The following is a 21,564-nucleotide window of genomic DNA, read 5'->3' as shown; positions in this document are numbered from 1 at the left end:
TTGGGTGGGGCGGGGAGGAAGAGGATGCTTATGTCTATGGCAGTTAGCCCTCTCTGGACCCAGTGAAGGAGTCTGTGCAATAGCTCAAGCACCCCCTACACCCAGAAAGCAGGAACAGAGATGATTGTTATCAAGTCCCAAGGAGCCTCGATATAGAATCTCTGAGTCACTATCATTTATTTATTGTATTTATTAAAATTATCTATACCATCAATCAATAAGTTCTATACAGTGCATAATACACATAGTACAGTTATACAAACATCACAAAATACAACAAAGAAAACCAAAACTAGCTCTATCATCATAATTACTAAATCCACGTTAGAACTGCGTCATAGTTTCCTATTAAACACTGTCTGCCTCTTGAAAAAAAACATCCTAAGCTTTTTTCATAAAAACATGTTCACATCCATGTCAGCTCTTATATCAGAGGTAATGCATGCCATAATTCCAGCAAGACTTTAGGCTGCGAACGAAATCCTGTAACCAACTGGCGGCGGGGGGTGCATTAAAGGAAAACATGACACCAAAGCTTTAAACACTGAAAACAGGAGCCAAATTGTAATTCATACAATCACTGGCAGACAATGGAATAGAATTCTGCGATATGATCCCACCTGGAGGGGGGGGGGGGGGGTCTTGGCTATCAATCTAGCTGCTGAATTTTAGACAAGATGCAAACCCACAAATATGTTACAATAGTCAGCTGACGATAAAACCATGTGATGAACACCTCTGCAGAAGTCACCTGCCCAAATCAACAACTATAGTCACTTTAGAATTTGTAATTTTTAAAAAGTTGGCTTTAGTCTTAAAAGTGAACCTGATAAAACAAAGCTATGCCCAAATAGTGAATTTCCAACGCAATCGTAAGTGTTCCCAAACTGTCATTTCCTCATGAATTGCTAAGATGTCACCCTAGTTAATACTATAACATGTAGGCCCCTTTTACAAAGGCCGGCTCGTGTTTTTAGCACAAAATAAGCATCTGCTAAATGCTAGAGACACCCATATATTCCTATGGGCATCTCTAGGGTTTATCACTTCCCGCTGAGCATTTTCCAGAAAATATCTTGATTGCCAAAAATTGTATCACTAGAATCTGGGAAGTACGCATGATGTCATCAGCACACATAGGGAAGGTAAAAGTGCCTGGCACTGGATTTGGAGAACAAATGTCATTTGCTACAGCTGTCCAAGTCCCCGCCCCCTAACCCAACATCAACCTTAGAGCTCCGCCCCTCCTGCGCACATGCGCAAACAGAACTGCGCGGCGCTTCCGCTAGCTTTCATTTTACGGGCAAGGACCCAAGCACCGGCAGCACGCATGCGCAGAGCTGGGAGGGGCGGGGGGAAGAGAGAAGATAAGAGTAAGCATGAGCAACGCTAATAAAAACCACCAGCGGACAACGGTAGACCGGGAAGAGCTATCGCTGCCGGCAGGTAGGTTCGAAGCCAGAGGTTCGCGAGGAATTAAGCGGGGAAAGCCGAAAACATGTACGCAGGCGCACTTCGTCCGGGCGCGCGCGCTCTCTCCCCCCCTCCCCTCACACCTGCAGCCCCAAAGAGAACGTTGCGGAGACGGAGGGGGCGCGCGCGCGCTGGGAGCAGAGGGCACGCGCGGGCGCCGCAGCTCAGCTGTTATGTTGGAAAAGGCAGAGAGGCAGCCGCGCGCGCGCCGCTCACCCCTTTCAGGCGCTTGACGAGCGCGCTCTTCTGACCGCTCTTGGCCAGTCCGCGCTCCTCCAGCGCGGCCTTCAGGTCGGTGACGCGCAGCGACTGCAACGGCCGACCGTCCAGGGTTACATCTTCCAGCTCCGCCATCTTTACTGCCTCTTTCCCCCCACCCCTCCCTCCCCCACCCCTCGGCTGCCGCTGTTTCCGGGAGTGCCGCCTCGACCTCCAGCGCCGCCGCCGCTGCGGCTGCGTCACGCCTGACCCCCCCTCCTGGTTGATGTCAGCCTCGTCTCCTTCCGCCTCTACGTGACGTTGGCTTCGGCTGCTTCCGCCTTCTCGGCTCCTTCTCCGGCCCCCCGGTGACGTCACACAGGCTCGTCTGGGCGAACGTTCCGTTCTGAGCGTCTAGTCTCGTTTGCGGGCTATGCAGCATCGTAAATATGCGTGCAAAAACCGATCCACGCCTGTCACTATTGCAGTAGGAGGACTCTGGCCACCTTTAGTCCTATTGGGCTTGGCCTGGGTTAAGCGTGCTAGCTGTGTTCAGAATTTCAAGACGGACTAGCTTTTTAAAGAGGACATTCCTTCTTTTCAGTTTTTTTCAGATATGTCCTCTATGTTTTTTAGGAAAATAACCCGGTTTTTTTTCTTTTATGTACCTATGACCAAAACACTTACTGTTAATATGGAGACTTACACAACCCATATGAGAGAAATGATTTCTGGCCTATTAGTCAGTCCGGACTCTGCATTGCTCATCGCTTCTGTTTCCCAAGTGATTGAATCTGTCAAAGGAATCTTGTTTGTGCAGCACAACTTTAAGCATATGTAATACAAAGACTTTCACCAGAAGACAGTCAAAATTGTTGACAGATCTGCTGTGCTAATATGTACACTTGGGCTCAAACTTAGTCAAACTCAAACTGGAAATTTTTTGAAAAGTAGATCGTCTACACTTAGCCAGTTGGGGGGTTTTGGGAATGAAATGCGGGATATCCTGAAAACCTTGATTGGTTGGGTGTGCCCCTGAGGACTGGGTTGAAAACCTCTGGTGGGGTGTTCATTAACTAAAATCCATTTATATATTTTGCTATGATTAAATATTTCTTTAGCAAAGGTAACTTTTTTTTTTTTAATATTGTTTACATCTCTGTAAATATGGTAACCCTATGACTAGTACTCATCCAGTTTTACCCCCATTGTATGCAGGAACTTGTAGTCTTGCTTATGGATAGCAGTTTGGGACTCTGCAGTGAGGCCCGGGCTTGGTGTGACCACCCTGTATGGCCCAGTGCTTGCAGTGGATTGCTGCAAGTTTTCCCACCATAGGGGGTAAAGTAAGAATAGGATCAACTTGTCCTGAAACTAGTTATGACTACATACAATCAATCGGGGTTGGAGCCAGGATTTGAGGTGCCCCTTGAAAATTAGAATTGGCCCCCTTGTCCGCCAGGGCTGCAGCTGCCACTCTGCCTTCAATGCCGATTGGTACAGGGAAGAACTTTGATGCACGTCTCCCAGTGTTGTGAGATTTGCACTGGAATTCTTTTTGCACGGCAGACACCTGAGCAGGACAAAAGTGGTATTTGTAGCTTGTTTTGGTCCCCTCTGCTGTGCTTATGTTGCACTGGGCCCTGTAGAGAATTGAAGGCTCCGAGGACAGCTAAGGCCAATCGGACCTGTTTCTTGCAGTAACACAGCTATTAAGGGACAATGAAAGGCTTGATTCATTAAGGTTTTTAATCTTTCTTCCACACCGCCAAGGGTCCAGAATGTGGAAAGGGAGGGAACCTTGGCCTTGTGTTAACCTGAACCACCTTCTTTTTCTGTCAGGCCTGATTTGGTGGTGCTTTGGACCTGGGGTGACAACCTTGACTGTTAAATCTTAGGGGGAGGGGGGGGGTCAATATTCAAAGCGCTTTAACTGGCCAAAAACCGGCTCCTGGCCGGTTAAATCACCTATTTGGGGCTAGCTGCTAATTTTCAGTAACTGGTTAGTGCTAAACTGAAAATTGGCTATTTTGGGGACGTTCTTGTGTGTGGTGGGGATGGAGTCAGGTCGGCACTTGTTAAGTGCAATATTTAGCACTTAGCTGGCTAGGTGAATCGCATAAAAGTCGGTCCTATCTTTATGGTAACCCATAGCCGGCTAAGTGCTAAATATTGCCCTTAACCAGCTTTTTGTTAGCTGACTCCGGAAATTCAGTGCTGCGTCCTGGCAACGAATTTCTGAGCTTAACGCTGGCGGTGGTCGGCAAACACTGGTTGTTGCCAGCTGAATATTGGGACATAGGAGTTTAAAAGCAGGCTGCAGTCTTCTGTAATTCTGTAAGGCTTTGACAGCAGCTTATGCTCACAGCATAAAGTCAGTAAGTCTCAGATATAGTAAGGAGACTTATTTTTACTCTATTTCATGAAAGCTCTTTGAGGGCAAGGTGGCATTTTGTTTAGGGTATTAGTGGAGGTATGCTCGCTGTTAAGCGAAGTTAGGAAAGGGACTGGATGACACTACCTCTCTCCTCTTCAACCTGTTAAAATTCTGTTGCATGACTAATATTCCGCCAGTGTCATTATGCTCATATTAGCCCTCTCCTCAAGTCACTTCATTGGCTTCCTATCCGTTTCCGCTTACAGTTCAAACTCCTCTTATTGACCTATAAGTGCATTCACTCTGCAGCTCCTCAGTACCTCTCCACTCTCATCTCTCCCTACATTCCATCCCGGGAACTCCGTTCACTAGATAAATCTCTTATCTGCACCCTTCTCCTCCACTGCTAACTCCAGACTCCATTCCTTTTATCTTGCTGCACCATATGCCTGGAATAGACTTCCTGAGCCTGTATGTCAAGCTCCATCTCTTGCCGTCTTCAAATCTAAGCTAAAAGCCCACCTTTTTGATGCTGCTTTTAACTCCTAACCCTTATTCACTTGTTCAGAACCCTTATTTTATCATCCTCACTTTAATATTCCCTTATCTCTTGTTTGTCCTGTTTGTCCTAATTAGATTGTAAGCTCTGTCGAGCAGGGACTGTCTCTTCATGTTCAGGTGTACAGCGCTGCGTACGTCTAGTAGCCCTATAGAAATGATAAGTAGTAGTAGTACCTGACTTGTTGATTTTTTTTTTTATCACGCAGCATGTCGCTACTGCCAAATTCTGGTATCACCCCACATTCATACATCACTGGGCAGGAGATGAAATGTGTCCTACACTGGTTCACGGGCTGGACAGCTTCTCAGCGGGAGCGTTTCTTGCAGGACCTGGTATGCAAAACGGTGCCTGGGAAAGTGTGTTCCTTGGAGTTGGGACTGGAGCATTTGGTCATGGCAGATCGCCCTCCTAGCATCTTTGAGTGTCAGCTGCGTCTCTGGGACCAGTGGTTCCAGAGCTGGGCTGAAGATGAACGCAACATGTTTCTTCATAAGCTGGAGGAGGCCGACCCCAGCTTTGTGGCCAGGTTCTATCAAGAGGTAGCTGGCACTGCTGGTAAGGCATGAACCAGTGTCCGGTGGCTGCAGATTGCCACGAAGGTTGTTCTCTGCAGGAAGAGTCTTTACAGCGTATTTGCCTTCCTAATGAGTAAGGCGGAGAAGTGAGTTTTGAAGGGAGATGGAGATTGGATTAACCCACAAGGGCTGACTCAAGATATCAAAGGAGAAAGGTGAAGAGGCTGACCAAAACCAGGATCTTGGAGAAAAAGTTTAATGAAACAGACTGTGCCTAAAGGATTCAAATTATGTCACACATGACCAGCTACATTGCTGTCTTTTTTTTTTTTCCCTCTTGTTAAAAGGTTTTCTGTTCCTATGCTACCTTATCTATTTAATGTGGTGTTGTTTCGGGCTGGTTGACTGCCAGACAGTGGGGCCAGGAGGAAGGTAGACTGAAGAGTGAATAGATGCAAACTGAATTAAGAAAGGCTGGCCCTGTCGGAGGAAAAACTGAAAAAAAAAATGTCCAAACATATTGTACACTTTACTTGTATGTTTATATAAAAAAAAATTGAAAAATAAAGAACTTTTTTTTTTTTGAGGTAGTGGCTGCAGCCTTTCCCTTCTTTGCCCCCCCCTTTCATGGATATTGCTGTTCATATGTCTTAACCCTTGTGGATCTTATTGTTTCTGTCCAACTGCTTGGTGTACTTATCACAGTGGGATCCTAGAAGCATCTCCTACTCTCTGGCCTGCAGCTTTGTGGTGGTGATACACAAAGGCCCCTACAGCAGTCGAGACCAGGAGGAGAATGGAGGTGACGGCGCACAGCAGCACAGTAACAAGGTGTCTTTCTGGAGAGGTTGGATCTGGGTCTTCCACAAACCTGCAGCGAAGGATACATAGGACTTTATAATTACCTTGTTTTTCTCTCAACAGCTTTCACATTTCAGCCCTTGATATTTTGGCGTTTTCAAGGTAGCAGAAGAGCAAGACTAGCACCTGGAAGAAATAACTAGCAAAAATAAGTGATTTCTTCTTATAGCATATGAGTGAGACCTCACTTGAAATACTGTTTGGCTCTGGAGGCCATACCTTTGAAAGAATTTAGACAGGAAGGATACCAAAAAGGGTAATTTCCATTTCGTAGTTTCCTGACTATTCCAGAACCTGTGGGGTAGTTGTAGCCATCAACCAGCAGGTAGAGATAGAGAACTGAAAACTGAGCTGGGGCATATTCTTGGCATCCAGTCCCACTCCAACAGGTGGGTGGACACGGTTTTCAGCATTTGGTTCTCAGTGCTTTGCTCCTGGTCCAGTTGGTCAGCTGGTCCCCAGTTGAGCTTTGTTAGGTGGCTTGAATCTGCAGAGTCATATCTGGAGGTCTTCAGATCCTCTCTCTGATGCCCTGCAAATTTACTTCTTCCCTCGCTTTACCTCTTCCCTGTTTCCTGTGGAGCTCTCCTTTCCCAGCACAACAACCTTAGAGTAGGAAAGAGGTTTACTGGAGAGCAGGGGACAGAGTCCTGATTCTCTCATTTGTGTTAAGACTTGTGGAGACCGTGAGCTTGGAGGAGGGGTGGGGGGGGATGGGGAGGGGAAGAGCAGCTGGCAGTGTTGCAAGTTCTATTTGGTGCAGGGGAGGAATCCCGATAGAGGATGCAGTGGTGGTGGTTGCCTAGGAATTTGACTGTTGGAGAGCTGTTTCTGATAACACAATGGGATGTGGTGACAACGGACGCGAGCAAGTGGGGTCGGGGAGCGCATTACAAGTCTCCCCCCCCCCCCCCCCCTCTTAGGGAGTTAAGATCTACTACCAGCAAAGACAAAGAGCAAACAGGAGACCTCAGACTTACAGGGATGAAATCATTTTACCAAACTCTCTCACAAGATGAGGCAGTCCCGGGAGCCAAGGTTGCTTACCTAGTGCCTACTGGGGTGTAGCTCTTATCTCTGTAGACCCAGGGCTTATGAAAGGTTTGGTCCAGTTTGTGGCGAAGCATACCAGCCTGGCGTTCAGGACACTCCTCTGATACCCATAGCTCCACCGTGAACAGGAGCGACGGTGTTAATGTCGGTTGTTGAAAGTGACATCTGTAATAAGAGAGACTGAAATAGGTACAGAGCCCTTTTCTATTCCCATCATGTATTTCGTACCTTACCCCCTCTGTTCCGTCTCTCTTGTACCTGGGGATGGCAGAAGAATTTGCCAAGGCTTCAGTCAGTCCTGTGGTTATCTGCAGCCAATGCGTCCTGTCAAAAGGCGGTCCCTGGAAATGTATCTGAAAGATGAAGACCTTCTGCCCTGACATACCATCCTTGATCGCAGAACCAGGATTGTCTTCTAAGACGCTTTCTCCTAGCCCAGATGTCCCTCTGTCTTGGAAATCGTGACAGAGCCCTCGATTTGGACAGGAGAGTAGACCCTGGTATCCAGGTACCTACAAGTGGCAAGGAGTTGGGAGGAGTCACCTCACTCGGAGCCATAAGCTCTGCTGCCTCACCCCTTTCTCCTCAAAGGCACATACCTGAATGGATCCTCCCGCAGGACAGTCTAACCAGGCTGATCCCTCCACTTGCACCTGATAGGTATTTTCGGCTGTACAGCGGTGGCGGTAGCAGCGACCTGTCACTGTCACAGCTGAGGCATTCTGAAATCGGAGTAGAGAAGTGAGGTGAGGGTACCTCCCCTCCCCCCCAATGTCTCTTTAGGTATTGGGGCACTTACCTCCTGGATGAGGGTAGAAAAGAAGCAACGACTGCTTTTGTGATAAATCTCTCCATACCCATGCTCTGCATTTACAGCATTCTCTGCTTTCCAGCACTCACTCTGCAGGAGGGAGAGTGAAAGGTGAGATTCTGCCAGTTTTCTCCACCTCCTTTATTACAGCTGTCCCATCACATACTGCTTTTCAGTCTCTGTGACTGCCTCCTATTTTTCCTTACAACCCTTCCTCTCTCTGCCGGAAGTGTCCCGATACAGGCGTTGCTAGGGGCCTGCTAGTGGGGCATGGTGGTGAGAGTTTTTTTTTTTCTGGTGCCATTAACTAGGGGGTGCTGCGGTGATGATGTGTCTCCCCCCCCCCCCCATTGCTGGATTTTGTGACAGAGCCGGTACTGTGAAAAAGTTCGCTCCTGGCAGGTCCTGAGGCATTCTCCTGTTTCTAACAGCCCTCCCTGCTTTCTTACCCCAACTGTGAGTGGTTTGTACATCCTGCATCCGTCCAGGAAGTCATCAGAGGAGCACATCCCTTTATCCAGGTGCAGGTAATGGCAGCCAGAGCCACTGCAGCAAAGATAAAGAGCAGAATTATTCCATGAGAGAAGATGCAGGAAATATTAATGCCACGGTTAACTTGGGAAGTGCTGTACTTAAAAGTCCTGGGAGATGCAGCCTCAAATTGAACTATGGAAGCAAATTTAGTAGCGTAGGACATTGAGCTCTGAACGGACAAATGGAACTCTCTTGGGCTTGGAAAAATAATTTTTAATGAGAAAGTGTAAAGCTGTGGAGGTAATGTCCAAAAATCCATCAGATATTAATTAGAAGGACAAAGAACTGTAGTGGAGGAGTGGCCTAGTGGTTAGAGCACTGGTCTTGCAATCCAGAGGTGGCCGGTTCAAATCCCACTGCTGCTCCTTGTGATCTTGGGCAAGTCACTTAACCCTTCACTGCCTCAGGTACAAACTTAGATTGTGAGCCCTCCTGGGACAGAGAAATATCCAGTCTACTTGAATGTAACTCACCTTGAGCTACTACTGAAAAAGGTTGTGAGTAAAATCCAAATAATAGCATCAAACAGATGGAGGAAGAAGAATCTTAGATGTTCAAGTTTAGATTTTAAGCCACCCGGATAGCAGGTCTAGGCAGGATAGTAATCTGAACTAAAGTACAAGTGGAAGATGGCAAGACCAACCGGTGGGGCAGAGTGGAGGGCTGTACAGGAGGTGTCCGCTTGTGCATCAGAAAAAAAGCAGCTCTAGCATACTGGAAAAAAAGTCTAAAGCATCTTTGAATAGGAAAGTGTTAAATTTATCTAAGATACAAAAGTCCTGCAAAAAAGGATTAGGCAAGGGCTACCCCATGGTCTGGGAATTGTTACTCTACATTACTTCAGCATATGCAGAATTTCCTTCAATCACCACCTGCATGGTGACTCTTGCCTGCCCCACCAGGCCCCCGGTCCTTTGCAGTAGCTCAGTAACCACAAAGTGCTTTACATTATGAGTTCTTTCCACCCTTCACAGTGTGGGTGGGAATAGTCAGCAGTGCCCAGCCCATAAGTCTCTTGAACCAGGAGAAAAAGATAGTAGGGAAGCAGAAGATTCCCCGTGCCGTGCAAAGAGTGAGAATTTAGAGAAATGCAGGGAGGAGGTTTTGTACCCCAAAATTTCTCCAAACATTCATGAGAGCACTAGCAAACTCTATGCAATACATAGGATTTATTTCTGGGGGAAAGAGCTGAGGTCTGGGTCAGGGCCACACTGGTGGCATTCATCCACACCTATGACTCCATTCCCTTGCTGTCCACGGAGAACCACCATTACAGGTAAGCAATTCTGCTTTGCCAGTGGAATGTTTCTTTTAGAGCTATGTCCCACCCCTGAAAACTCACTTGCCAGTGCAGAAAAAACCAGAGGTGCTGTTCTTGCAGGTTGTGGTCAGTCCAAAAGTGTGCCCTTCTCCTGAGGGGGGGGGGGGGGGGGGGGGGGGGGAAGAAAGCACACTGTAAGAAGAGCTGCTGCTAATGCTTGAGACATACCTTCCTCTCCTCTCTCCCCCCCCCTCCCTCACACACACTCACCTTGGCCCCATACCAGTCTCTTTCCTGTACTGGTGTTCACCTGGTACCAGCCCATGTCTGCAAAGGCTGCCAGTGTGATGTCATCTAGCTGTGTGAGATGTACCGGGCCAAGGGTTGCCAGCATGAGGGAGCCCTGAAGTACTCTTGCTTCCCAGTGTGAAGAGGGCAAGCCAGGGGCTACTGCGTCCTGTGAGGAAAATAGGTATGCTTGATGACGATCGGCATACATTCTGCTTGATATGCAATCCACTCGCCTTCCCTTGCCCCATTTCATACCCAAGCCCAAAATGAAACAAAGCCACTCATTCACTTTCTCTCAGATGACTTCCAAGCGTCGTCATGCAGAGATGGGGGTCCTCTCACCTTGTTCTCCAGTGGGGCCCCCAGCCCTCGCTCTTGAGCCCCCAGGTGTTCTCCCATCTTCTGGATGATTGTTGACGTGAAGATTCTGACTTGGCCCATCTCATCTGTGTTGGTGATTCTTGCCCTTGAAGAGCAGTTCACCCCAACTGCAGTTTACAGTGAACAGAGAGCAAAGGGAAGATTAATACAAATATAAACTAGGAGAGTCACATAAGGAAGCCGGAGTTACAAAATTAAGTCAATTATCCATTCTATAAAAACATGAAGGGCTTGGTTATTCAAAAGGGTTTAACTGGACAATATGCAGTGGCATTTAAGTGACTACAGAATGACATGGGGACAAAATTTGTTCCTACGCTGTCCCTGCAGGCTCTGTCTTCATCTACAGAAGCCTCAAACACTTGTGATTTTATATTTAAACTAGTAAAAAAGGGCCGTTTCTGGAGCAAATAAAACGGGCGCTAGCCAGGTTTTCCTCCTTACCCCTTCGTCGTCGTGAACCCACTGACACCATTGCTACGCACCTTCATCACCTTCGTTCTGACGCCATTGCTCCGCCCTCGATGTGTGACGCCATTGCTCCGCCCTCGACATCACGTTTGATGCGAGGGCGGGGCCCAGAGACTTGGTGATTTCGGTGGCTTCACCACCACGAACCCTTCATGAAGGAAGTGACGTCAGTGGCTTCAGAACGTTGAGGGTGAGTTTTATTATATAGATCTTGTTATTAAAGTTTGAAAGGTACAATATTCTGTGCAACTGTTGTTTATAAATCACCAATAGACAACAATGCTAACAAAGAACAACTATAATAACCCCACCACCACCTTCTAACCCTTCCAACCCCAACAATAGCTGACTTCTACTACCCCAAAGAATCCTAATCCACCCTGTTAGAATGTCCAGGGGTACAAAATACAACCCGCTCTGTATGCCCTAGCATGGGAGAAATCTGCCCTACGACGCACTGTTATGATTTTTTTATCTGTGGATGAATAATAAGTAAGTCATCAACAACTTCAGGATTTCAGTCTTAACTCCTATCTTGCACTAGAAAATGTCTTCTCACAAGATGTGATGGTAGCAGGAATGCACAGGATTGCCCGTGCAAAGTTTGCCAGTTGTGGCCTGCACTTTTGCTTGTTTCCCCCCCCCCCCCCCCCAAAAAAAAAAAATTCAAAACAATGTCTGCATCACTCAAACATAAATAATTGTCCAGTTCATTAACAGGCTTCAACGTAGAGAATGACACAGGAACAAAATTTGTCCCCAACCCTGTGGTCTCCGTCCCCATATCATTCTGTACCTGTGACCGCCCAAGCACCCTCTAATTAGTGCTGGGTTTGTCTGGGGGGGGGGGGGGGGCTGGGCTCAAGCAGAGCTGGAACTTATCTGGTTTAATGGTGATGTCCAGTCTGTTAACCAACTAAGTGGATGAAATTTCTTTAGCTCCTAAGCTAATCACACACCGGTTGGAATGTACAGTTGGCTTCCGGGTGATCGCAGGTACCCTGAAATTCAGTGCCAGAGGCTGGATGTGGTCTGGCATTGAATATCCAGGGTTTTTTCAGCCCATGGCTGTAAGCAGTTTAAAAACTGCTGCAAGCTGACTAACAAGCCCTTAGTAATTAAACTTAAAAGGGTTCTTTAATACAAAAGGGATAAAGGGGGGGGAGGGCTCAGGTATAGATTCACTGGTAGTATCAGGGCCATCAATCCATGCACATAAGATGTTCTAAATGGGGTGGGGGGACTGAATTAAATAGTGTTTAGTGTTGATTTAAATTTCTTAAATGATGGCTGAAGGCATATGTCATGGTGTAAATAATTCCAAAGATTATGAGAAAGGGTTGTGGGAAACCTATTAACAAGACAGAAGCTTGGGCAACTATAGAAGACTGAGATAAAAGTGAGGGTTATTAACAAGATGTATCGTGGAAGAGGATGGCAAGGTATGGCTAGGAAAGGCAAGCCTACTGTAGACATGCAATGAACCAAGACAGTACTGATAACAAGCAACTTGGATGCAATCTCGTAGATAGGACAGAAGGGTAATTTTGGCGTAGGGCTGCCATGATTTTTTTTTACAAATAATCCTGTTGCTCTTGTTCTTCCTGGGGACATCAAAACCTCAGAGAGGAAGAAAATGTGCAAAGATGCCAGATGTTTTAACCTTTTCCTATAAAAACTCTGAACTAAAACAGCATTGCTTGCAAGGTATTAAGGCTGGATTGCCCGTCCTGAAAACAGCAGAGTCAGCTCAGCTTGTCTCCTTAAAAAGCAAGGAATGATGATGCGGTGTGGGGGGGGGGACTTACTACCCCCTTAAGCCCAGGGACTCACCACTAGGTGCATGGGAACAGTCTTTCCATTTATTGAAGAGGCCACGTGAGAACCCCAAGGCATGGAACACCTCGTGCAGAGATACCTGCAAAGAAGAGGATTGTAGGACAGTCAGGAGGGAGTGATGAATGAGTAATACAACATCCAGAGCTTTTTTTGAGGGGGTACTGAGTACCGGCACCTTTTCCATTGTCTGCTAAAATTGATCCATGGTGCCCAAGTTTTAATGAAAGAGCTCAGGCCCTACACACCAATTCTGCCTTGTCATAGATTCTGTGACTGGTTGCAGGGGGGCTGGCTATTGTGGGATGGGTCCCTCAGTGATCACCCCACCCCTGAAGGGTGGCCTGGCATTTGAGTACCGGCACCTTTTTCACTAGAAATGACGCACTGACAACATCCTTTATCCATTAGGTACACCACTCTGCCTTATTTTTAATGGTGGGAACAAATACTACATCCTGTATAATAATTTGCACCATGAACCTTCCATGAAGCTGCCTGGGCCCGTGCCTTCATTCTGATTGGCTGTGCCTGGGACTGAAGTCTCGGATGACGTCATCCAAAGAGCCCAAGCAACAGCAGTGCAGGCCCGGCCCCAGGCAGCTTCATCGAACGTTCATCTTGCACTCCCAACGTTCCAATTTCTCTGGCCGCGTTAGTAACCTTGGAACGTTGGAGGAGCAGTTTCACCCCCCCGCCGCCCCTCCACCCCCCCCCCCCAAGGTGCCACCGCTCTCCTCCACTGCTCCCCCTGAGGTTGCCGCAGCCACTGCTCCACCCACCGCCGCTCCGTCCAACGTCAGCTACCATTTCCGGTCACTGCTGCTTCTCCTGTTGAGCAGCAGCGGCCGGTACAAAAACAAAAAAAGCAACTTAAACCTGAAAAAATGCTTTTAAAAAGGAAGTGGGGCACCACAGACAGCTCCTCCGGGGTTGTACTCCAGGGGCAGAGAGGTGAGAGGAGGAGCAAAGCTGACAGCATTTTTGCAGGTTTAATTTGGAGAAGCAGCAGTGGCCGGAAATGGCAGCTGAGCTGACGTCGGACGGAGGGGGGGAGCGGCAGCGACCTCGGGGGCGAAGCAGTGGCTGCGGCGACCTTGGGGGGGGGGTGGAGGGGTGAGCGGCTGCAACCTCGGGGGGGGAGAGCGTGGCGGCAGGGGCGGGACCTGAGACCATGGAGGGGGAGGGGGTCCTGAGACCAGAGGGGAGGGAATCCAGAGACCTGAGATGGGGGGAGAGGGTCATGAGACCAGAGAGGAGAGGGGGTCCTGAGACCAGAGATGGGGGGAGAGGGAGACCTGAGGGGGGAGGGGGTCCTGAGACCACAGAGAGGGAGGGGGGAGGTATCTCTGTCACACACTCTCACAGTCAGTGTCTCTCTCACTCTCATACACTGTCTACCACAGGAGTTACGGTACCATTTTGTGGCTACTCTTGAGTAGTCAGCTATTTAGGCCCATCCATGAGGCCCTCGTGTTCCTTGATGGTTTTGCACAGACCCACCCCTCAACTGTTCTTGCTCCAGCTTGCAGTTGCCCTGCTGTGACTCATTGAGATGCGCCTCCTGCGGTCCAGTCAGAGAAGCCATTCATGCATTTTGCCAGGAAGCTCACCTGGACAAGGTCCTGGTGGTCCAAGGTATTACTGGCCAGGCGGGCATAGCAGAACATGATGGCTCCTGCAACAGGGCGGCCTGTGGGATCCAGCTGGCAGTATGAGGCATAAGCAATTACCGAGGGCTGCAAGAGAGAGAGAGAGATACAGCAAGAGATTCCAAAGGTGGATGCTTCCCATTTCCTTCAGGGCCCTTTTACGAAAGGGCAGTAGGGGGCTACTGCTGTGTTGGCTTGCGGCAAATCGGGCCTACCACTGAGCTACTGCAGGAGCCCAGCGGTAGTCCTGGCCTCTGCCATGTGCCAGCTCCGGCACTAGAGAAAACGCATTTTTATTTTCTAACGCCAGGGGCTTACCTGGCAGTAATCAGGTAGCGAAGGAGCCCTTACCACCTACACAAAGGGTGGTGGTAAGGGCTCCCCTTGAAAATGGCCACGCAGCAAGTGGTTCACTTACCGCAGGGCTGTTTCCCTTAACCCCTCCCTTCTTTACCTGCTGCGGTAAAAGGGGGCCACAGCACGCACCAAAATTTCCTGTTTTCCTCTATTATTCATGCATTTGTTCATTTTACATAGAAGCAAAGGTTCCTTGTCTGGAACTAGCAACCTCTAAGAGCGCCTTCTACTGGTCCAGATAGTAGCAGGCCTGTTATTTTACTTAGCTGCAGTTTATAATTCTTACCACCAGAGGGAGCTATCTTCTATGTACTGGGAGCTAGGAAAACCTGATCTGGAGCTCTCCGTGCTGCAGTTGGATACTGCTCTGCCAGGAATTGCAGAGATGTAATGCATTTCAGTTTAGCCCCTCTCTTACCTCCTGATTACACTTCTCTGTATTTGCCACTTTTGCATAGAGGAGGAAGTCTGCATCAGGTACCCCTGCCCCATCATGCTTCACAACCTCCCGTGGGACAGATCCACTTTCTAGCCAAATGGAAAACCCGGCCAGGTGATCATCAGGGATCTGCAAAAGGAAGAACAAGGTCTGCTTAAAGTAGTGCTGGACTGGAAAGCTCAGGGGATGCAAATTTCAATCCCCATCTCTCCGCAGTAAGAAATAAATGAACATACCGTTACTTCTAGGCAAGTCTCGCTGTGGTAATTGGGGTTCAAATAGCCGCACCTGTGAAAAAGATAAATCTTTAAGCTGAAGACTCCATGGCTCAATGTGACCTTCACAGAATTGTACCCCTGGCCACGCGAGCCCACCTGAAAGGACTGATCTTCAGGACAAACCCCTTCTAACCAGGAGAGGAGAAATTCGGCTGATGCCCCACTTCTAGAGCAGGGGTGGGCACCCTCAGTCCTGAGGGCTGCAACCCAGTCTGGTTTTCAGGATTTCTCCAATAAATATGCACGAGATTTATTTGAATGCATTCAAATAAATCTGTTGCATATTCGTTGGGGAAATCCTGAAAACCAGACTGGGTTGCGGCTCTCGAGGCCTGAGGTTGCCCACCCCTGTTGTAGGGTAGGGAGGGGCTGCTGTTTGCAATGGCAAATGTCAATGACATATCCCAAGTTGCATTTTTTTTTTTTACTGTGTGGGTTTGTTGATCATAATTGCACATTAGTTTCTTGATACTGTACCCATTTGAACCAAATTAAATAAACTTTACTGGGAATTTTCTGGCTGCCCATCCCTACTAGATAGCAGCAGCCATAAGTATGAACTAACTGAAACCTGCACCTGGCTGCTGTGAACGTTAATGGAAAAAGAAATTCCGAGCAGTGAGTTAATCCTTGTCACTAAATGCATTGGTATTAACCACAGGATTGGATTGGTACCTTCGTTTTTGAGTGTCATGGTGAGCTTGTGTCAGCAGTGGGGTTGGAAGCTGGTATTACACACTCCTTTCCTATGTGGGCTTGGAGTGCAATGCTATTAGAAGCAGGCTGGGAACTCTCTCCCTGTAAATTCCGGCTGGGGTCTAGAGGGAAGCACGAAGCAGACAGAACTTACCTGTTATAGTTCTCAGCAATCGGATTCCTCCAGACCGAGCGGCAGTATTTATTTATGTCCCGAGTTAGGAGCAGACGCCCAGGCACATGATTCACTGAAACAGAGAGAAGCACCGATGGACAGATAGAAATGCACCTTCTGATTTGAGCAGATTTGCAACGTATCTGGAGAAGGGGATGAAGTAAGCAGATCATTTCATTGAAGCACCCCTGGTTTTGGAAGGGCTACAAAATGTGGTTCATTGGTGCAGGATTTCCAATTTCCCACAAAACTGGGGGAGACTGATAGCAGGAGGGATGAGAAGGGAGTTGGGTTGGGATCTTCCCTTCCTGTATGCGGATTTTGCCATCCTAATGTGCTGGTCCTGCTCTTCCCATTCACAACTAAGAGGGAAAAGAAAGCAGTGCTTCATGACATTTCTGCCACCTCCTGCTGCCAGGCTCAGACTTGAGGATTGCATTGTGTTGAGGTGTCCCAAAGTTTGAGTAAAGAGGATGTCAATGTGATTCAAACCCCAAATCTAGACCTGGCAATGAGGGGAAGCAGCATGTGACCCAAAGTGTCACCATGCCTTAGGGAGAAGGGGAAGAAGAGAATTGGGGGTGGGGTGAGGGGGGGATGACTACAGATGAAGAAAACAAGTGTGTGAGGAGTAAGGGAACGGGATAGCAAATGAGGGGGGAGAGAAGTTCATGCATGGATGCAGAAAAGGGAGGAATGTGGAAAGTTTGCTGGAGGAGACAGATGGGGGTGAGCAGTGGCGTACCAAGGGCGGGGAGGTGGGGGCGGTCCGCCCCGGGTGCACGCTGCTGGAGGGGGGGGGGTGCAGAGAGCAGCCGCGCGACTGTCGGCTCCGCTGGTTCCCTGCTGTTTAAAAAGGCAGAGTTTAAAAAGGGGTTGGATGGTTTCCTAAAGGACAAGTCCATGAACCGCTACTAAATGGACTTGGGAAAAATCCACAATTCCGGGAATAACATGTATAGAATGTTTGTACGTTTGGGAAGCTTGCCAGGTGCCCTTGACCTGGATCGGCCGCTGCCATGGACAGGATGCTGGGCTCGGTGGACCCTTGGTCTTTTCCCAGTATGGCATTACTTATGAAACCCGCAGCCCTGGCAACACATTTCCCTCTATTTTCTGCCTGCTGTCTGGGAGTGGAAGGGCTAAAGCAGGAAGCAGATGGCTGTTTTCTGCCGCCTGAGGTTTTTATTTATTTATTTATTGCATTTGTATCCCACATTTTCCCACCTATTTGCAGGCTCAATGTGGCTTACAGAGTTTTGTTATGACATAGTCATTCTAGGATATCAGATACAATTGGTAGTATACAAAGGTTAACTAGGGGTTAAGTAAGGGAAGAGATAATGAAGGTTTTAGGGAGGATAGTATAGAAGGTGGATGGAGATGGAGGCACTGAGCCAATAGGCATTCTTAGTAACATAGTAGATGACGGCAGAAAAAGACCTGCACGGTCCATCCAGTCTGCCCAACAAGATAAACTCATATGTGTATACCTTACCGTGATTTGTACTTGCCTTTTTCAGGGCACAGACTGTACAAGTCTGCCCAGCAGTATTTCCCGCCTCCCATCACCGGCTCTGGCACGGACCGTATAAGTCTGCCCTCCACTATCCTCGCCTCCCAACCACCAACCTCTCTTCCCCCACCTGCTCCGCCACCCAATTTCGGCTAAGCTTCTGAGGGTCCATTCTTGTGTGCTTATCCATAACAAAGCCCTTGCTGTTCCCAAACCTGGTGAAATCTAGGTGATCATATTAGCATGTTTACATGTTATTTTCAAAAGTATGAATACCTTCCTGGCCTGCGCAAAACAGCAGGTGCAACATACATGATTTCTTACACTAGTTTTCAAAGAGAACTTGAAAATGAAATGTGAAGTCATCGTGTGCAAATGCCACATGCTTTACAACTACACGGGCAATTTGAAAATGATTTCCAACATGTTTTGCACCAGTAACTGAATCCCACAGATTTTGCTACTCTATTTGGCCTTTCTTCTCATTCCTATGATTAGACGCAGTTTTTCCTGCTCATTCTTTGTTATTAAAGCCTTTGATTTTCTCTCGCTGCTCTTTGGGAAATGTGCACCTCTTCTCTCTTTGCATTTCGCTCAGCGCAGGTGGGAATGTTTCTACTTTTGTTTTTGTGCATGTGTAAGTTGTCTCGTTCTGGTGTCTAGTGTAATAAGTACACAAGTATTGCCATACTGGGAAAGACCAAAGGTCCATCAAGCCCAGCATCCTGTTTCCAACAGTGGCCAATCCAGGTGACAAATTCCTGGCAAGATCCCAAAAAAGTACAAAACATTTTATACTGCTTATCCCAGAAATAGTGGATTTTCCCCAAGTCCATTGAATAACGGTCTAATGTTTAATAGTGTTGCTTTTTCCTAGGTAGGGCTGTTGCTTTGTAAGTCTTGGTAGTTCGTAGCATTTTGGCATGCTGGTTTCACCCTCTTTTTCCTCTTTGCCTACCCCATCCCTCCCTTCCTCTTTCCACCACTTACCTGCTAACACTCCTGCAATGGTCTGGGTCACTTCCCGCAGTGCTGCTTCCAGGCTGCCTTTCTGCTGTGGGTTCAGCTGCACAGTCTCAGCTGGTGGGTACCAGGTTCTGATGCGGATGGGGAGGGTCTGGGACTCTGAAAGGGCTCTTGGAGCCCTGTGTGTGAATCTTTGTTCTGCTGGTGGACTGAAAGGGTGCAGGTGGAGAACATTGATTTCTCTCTGCACAGCATCGTGGATACATCTAGAGGCAGCTAAGGAAAAGGTCAGGAGACTGAGGAAAGAGTGACATGCATGTTTCGCTCTAGGCCTCACAGACTGCATCACTTCTTATTACCTGAGCAGACCCCCTGTCCCCCCCCCCCAAAAAAAAAAAAAAAAACTTTTTCTCTAACAATCCCTGTGCTGGGACCCTCACTGATCTTTTCAACCTGTTGCCTGACTAGTGTACCTTTTCATGTTTCTGATCACTTCACAGATACTCTTTTCAGTGAGCTTCCTGTCTCCTGCACCCGGCAGGTTCCTATGCTGTTCCCACTGCTTTTATCACATCAGGTATTTGATCTCTCAGCAGATTTATATTCCTGCTTCAGACTGCTCTCTTCTATTATGATTTTTTTTTAAAAAGGTTTTTTTCTATCCCGTGCTTACAGGAGTTTGAGAAAAGTCCCTCTGTCTCTCTCCCTCTCTTTACATCAGACTCTGGGTTTCCTCCCTTCTTTTCATCTTATTTCTCTCTCTCTCTCTCTCTCCTTTCACCCCGTTCTCTCAGCTTGGGGGAATGTAGATCTCCTTTCCCTGGAGTCTGTACGTTGTTTGGGACTGGACAAACAGGTTTCACAGATGGGCAGGAAGTTAATAATCAGAGGAAAGGGATGGTGGTTGGGAAGGGGGGGGGGGAGTGAAGCACTCTCCTATTACAGTCTGGACACTTCTCCCTTCAGGAGGCAGCTTCACACATGCACTGTTAGATGGCCTATAGTACACAGACCCTTCCCCTTTCTCCCCAGAGAAATAGCTTACAGAACAAATCTGAATATGCTGAAATAATTTTTCTTCAAAAGGATGAATGCTGGCAAAATCCACCATGCAGATGCTGAATTTAAGCATTATTGAAACAACCAGAACTCCCAGCATAAATTGCTTCGTCTTCAGAAAAAAAAAATTAAAACTCACTGGAGGTGGTTTGCATTTTGATCATATTTATTTGTAGCATTTATACCCTGCTCTTTCCCGCTCGATAGCAGGTTCAGTGCCGCTTACATGGTATGGTACAAAGTAGCACAGAGTTAATACAAAGTATGGAACAAAGTATCCGAGATGACATAGTTACATAGGATGTGGTACAAAGTATCACAGAATTAATACAATGCAAGAGACAAAGTATCAGAGATGACATTGTTACATAGAGTAGGTCAATAGTAAGCGATGTGGGGAAAGGAATTGGTGTTTGGGTAATACTAGTGTTGTGTAGTTGGGTTCAAGAGTTAGGATGGTTCATGTGGGTAGGCTTGTTTGAAGAGGTAAGTGTGTGTGTGTGGCCTTTTGTTTAAGGCTGTGGGCATTATAACAGTGTTCTTCAATGCACGACCTGGGGTTAAATGCGGCCCGTTGTCTTTCTGGATTTTTTTTTCTGCATCTTTATTTAGGCTCAGGACAGAAAGGGAAAAATAGATGGGGGGGGGGGGGGGGGGGGGGGGGGAGAGCCACATGCTTGAAGGACAAGGCATTTCTCAATAGACAAAAGAGAATGCGTTTCACAACCTTGAGGGTTCACCCCACTAGTTTTTGAAGGTGAGCGACTGGGGATGAATAATTGACATACATTGGTTAGTGCTGTTGTGGCCCTGCATGCGAAGACAGTTGACTGCTGTCCTTCGTGTAGTGACCTCAGTTTAACCATTAATGAAGACCACTGATTTATATGGTTGGATGTGGATTTGGGCCTGATCAGAGCTGGATTAAAGTGCAAGCACCTAGCTAGGGTATCAAAGGTATTTTTAGTGTTTATTGCCCCTAGTACAAAATAAGTACCTGAATATATGTAAACCGCTTTGAATGTAGTTGCAAATACCTCAGAAAGGCGGTGTATCAAGTCCCATTTCCCTTTCCCTTATGACATCATATTATCAGAAGTGAGCCAAGTATCGGGCAATCAAGCCATTGTGACATCACTGATGAGGTTGGCTCTTATTGGTGGAATGAGTGGAGGAGTAGCCCAGTGGTTAGTGCAGTAGACTTTGATCCTGGGGAACTGTATTGGGCAATCAAGCCATTGTGACATCACTGATGAGGTTGGCTCTTATTGGTGGAATGATTGGAGGCGTAGCCTAGTGGTTAGTGCAGCAGACTTTGACCCTGGGGAACTGGGTTCGATTCCCACTGCAGCTCCCTGAGACTCTGGGCAAGTCACTTAACCCTCCATTGCCCCTGGTACAAAATAAGTACCTGAATATATGTAAACCACTTTGAATGTAGTTGCAAAAACCTCAGAAAGGCGGTATATCAAGTCCCATTTCCCTTTTCCTTATGACATCACAATACCAGAAGTGAGCCAAGTATCAGGCAATCAAGCCATTGTGACATCACTGATGAGGTTGGCTCTTATTGGTGGCATGAGTGGAGGAGTAGCCTAGTGGTTAGTGCAGTGGACTCTGTTTCTGGGGAACTGGGTTCGATTCCCACTGCAGCTCCTTGTGACTCTGGGCAAGTCACTTAACCCTCCATTGCCCCTGGTACAAAATAAGTACCTGAATATATGTAAACCGCTTTGAATGTAGTTGAGAAAACCTCAGAAAGGCGGTATATCAAGTCCCATTTCTCTTTATGTGTATTTAAA

The 21,564-nt window shown here is 47.5% G+C and overlaps 3 protein-coding genes across 6 annotated transcripts in view; 1 reads left to right on the top strand and 2 right to left on the bottom strand.

Moving 5' to 3' along the window:
* The window catches only part of ACIN1 (apoptotic chromatin condensation inducer 1), a 53,596-nt gene extending 51,742 nt beyond the window's left edge, over positions 1-1,854 (bottom strand). For all 3 annotated transcript variants that reach the window (XM_030187750.1, XM_030187751.1, XM_030187752.1), the window contains exon 1: positions 1,690-1,854. In XM_030187750.1, the coding sequence (XP_030043610.1) occupies positions 1,690-1,827 (138 nt within the window). In that variant the 5' untranslated portion in view covers positions 1,828-1,854. The remainder of the gene's footprint in view (positions 1-1,689) is intronic.
* C14H14orf119 (chromosome 14 C14orf119 homolog) lies at positions 1,137-5,703 on the top strand. 2 transcript variants are annotated; one of them, XM_030187779.1, is made up of 2 exons: positions 1,137-1,446; positions 4,816-5,703. In XM_030187779.1, the coding sequence occupies exon 2, from the start codon at positions 4,817-4,819 to the stop codon at positions 5,174-5,176; it is 360 nt and encodes a 119-aa protein (XP_030043639.1). In that variant the 5' UTR covers positions 1,137-1,446; position 4,816; the 3' UTR covers positions 5,177-5,703. The 2 variants fall into 2 exon arrangements, with proteins under 2 accessions (XP_030043639.1, XP_030043640.1); XM_030187780.1 differs by lacking the exon at positions 1,137-1,446 and adding an exon at positions 1,676-1,764.
* Positions 5,704-5,709: 6 nt separating this feature from the next.
* LMLN2 (leishmanolysin like peptidase 2) lies at positions 5,710-19,534 on the bottom strand. Its single transcript, XM_030187764.1, has 15 exons — positions 18,728-19,534; positions 16,201-16,294; positions 15,309-15,360; positions 15,052-15,201; positions 14,238-14,363; positions 12,622-12,706; positions 10,279-10,424; positions 9,916-10,102; positions 9,727-9,796; positions 8,300-8,396; positions 7,839-7,940; positions 7,639-7,761; positions 7,298-7,551; positions 7,034-7,204; positions 5,710-5,996 (listed from the first exon to the last, which is right to left on the bottom strand). The coding sequence occupies exons 1-15, from the start codon at positions 19,047-19,049 to the stop codon at positions 5,825-5,827; spliced, it is 2,151 nt and encodes a 716-aa protein (XP_030043624.1). The 5' UTR covers positions 19,050-19,534; the 3' UTR covers positions 5,710-5,824.
* Positions 19,535-21,564: the final 2,030 nt, after the last annotated feature.

This window comes from Microcaecilia unicolor, chromosome 14, assembly GCF_901765095.1.
Source record: "Microcaecilia unicolor chromosome 14, aMicUni1.1, whole genome shotgun sequence".
Lineage (NCBI taxonomy): Eukaryota > Metazoa > Chordata > Amphibia > Gymnophiona > Siphonopidae > Microcaecilia > Microcaecilia unicolor.
Note: the sequence above shows the minus strand (reverse complement) of the source record. Positions and strands in the feature narration are given on the sequence as shown.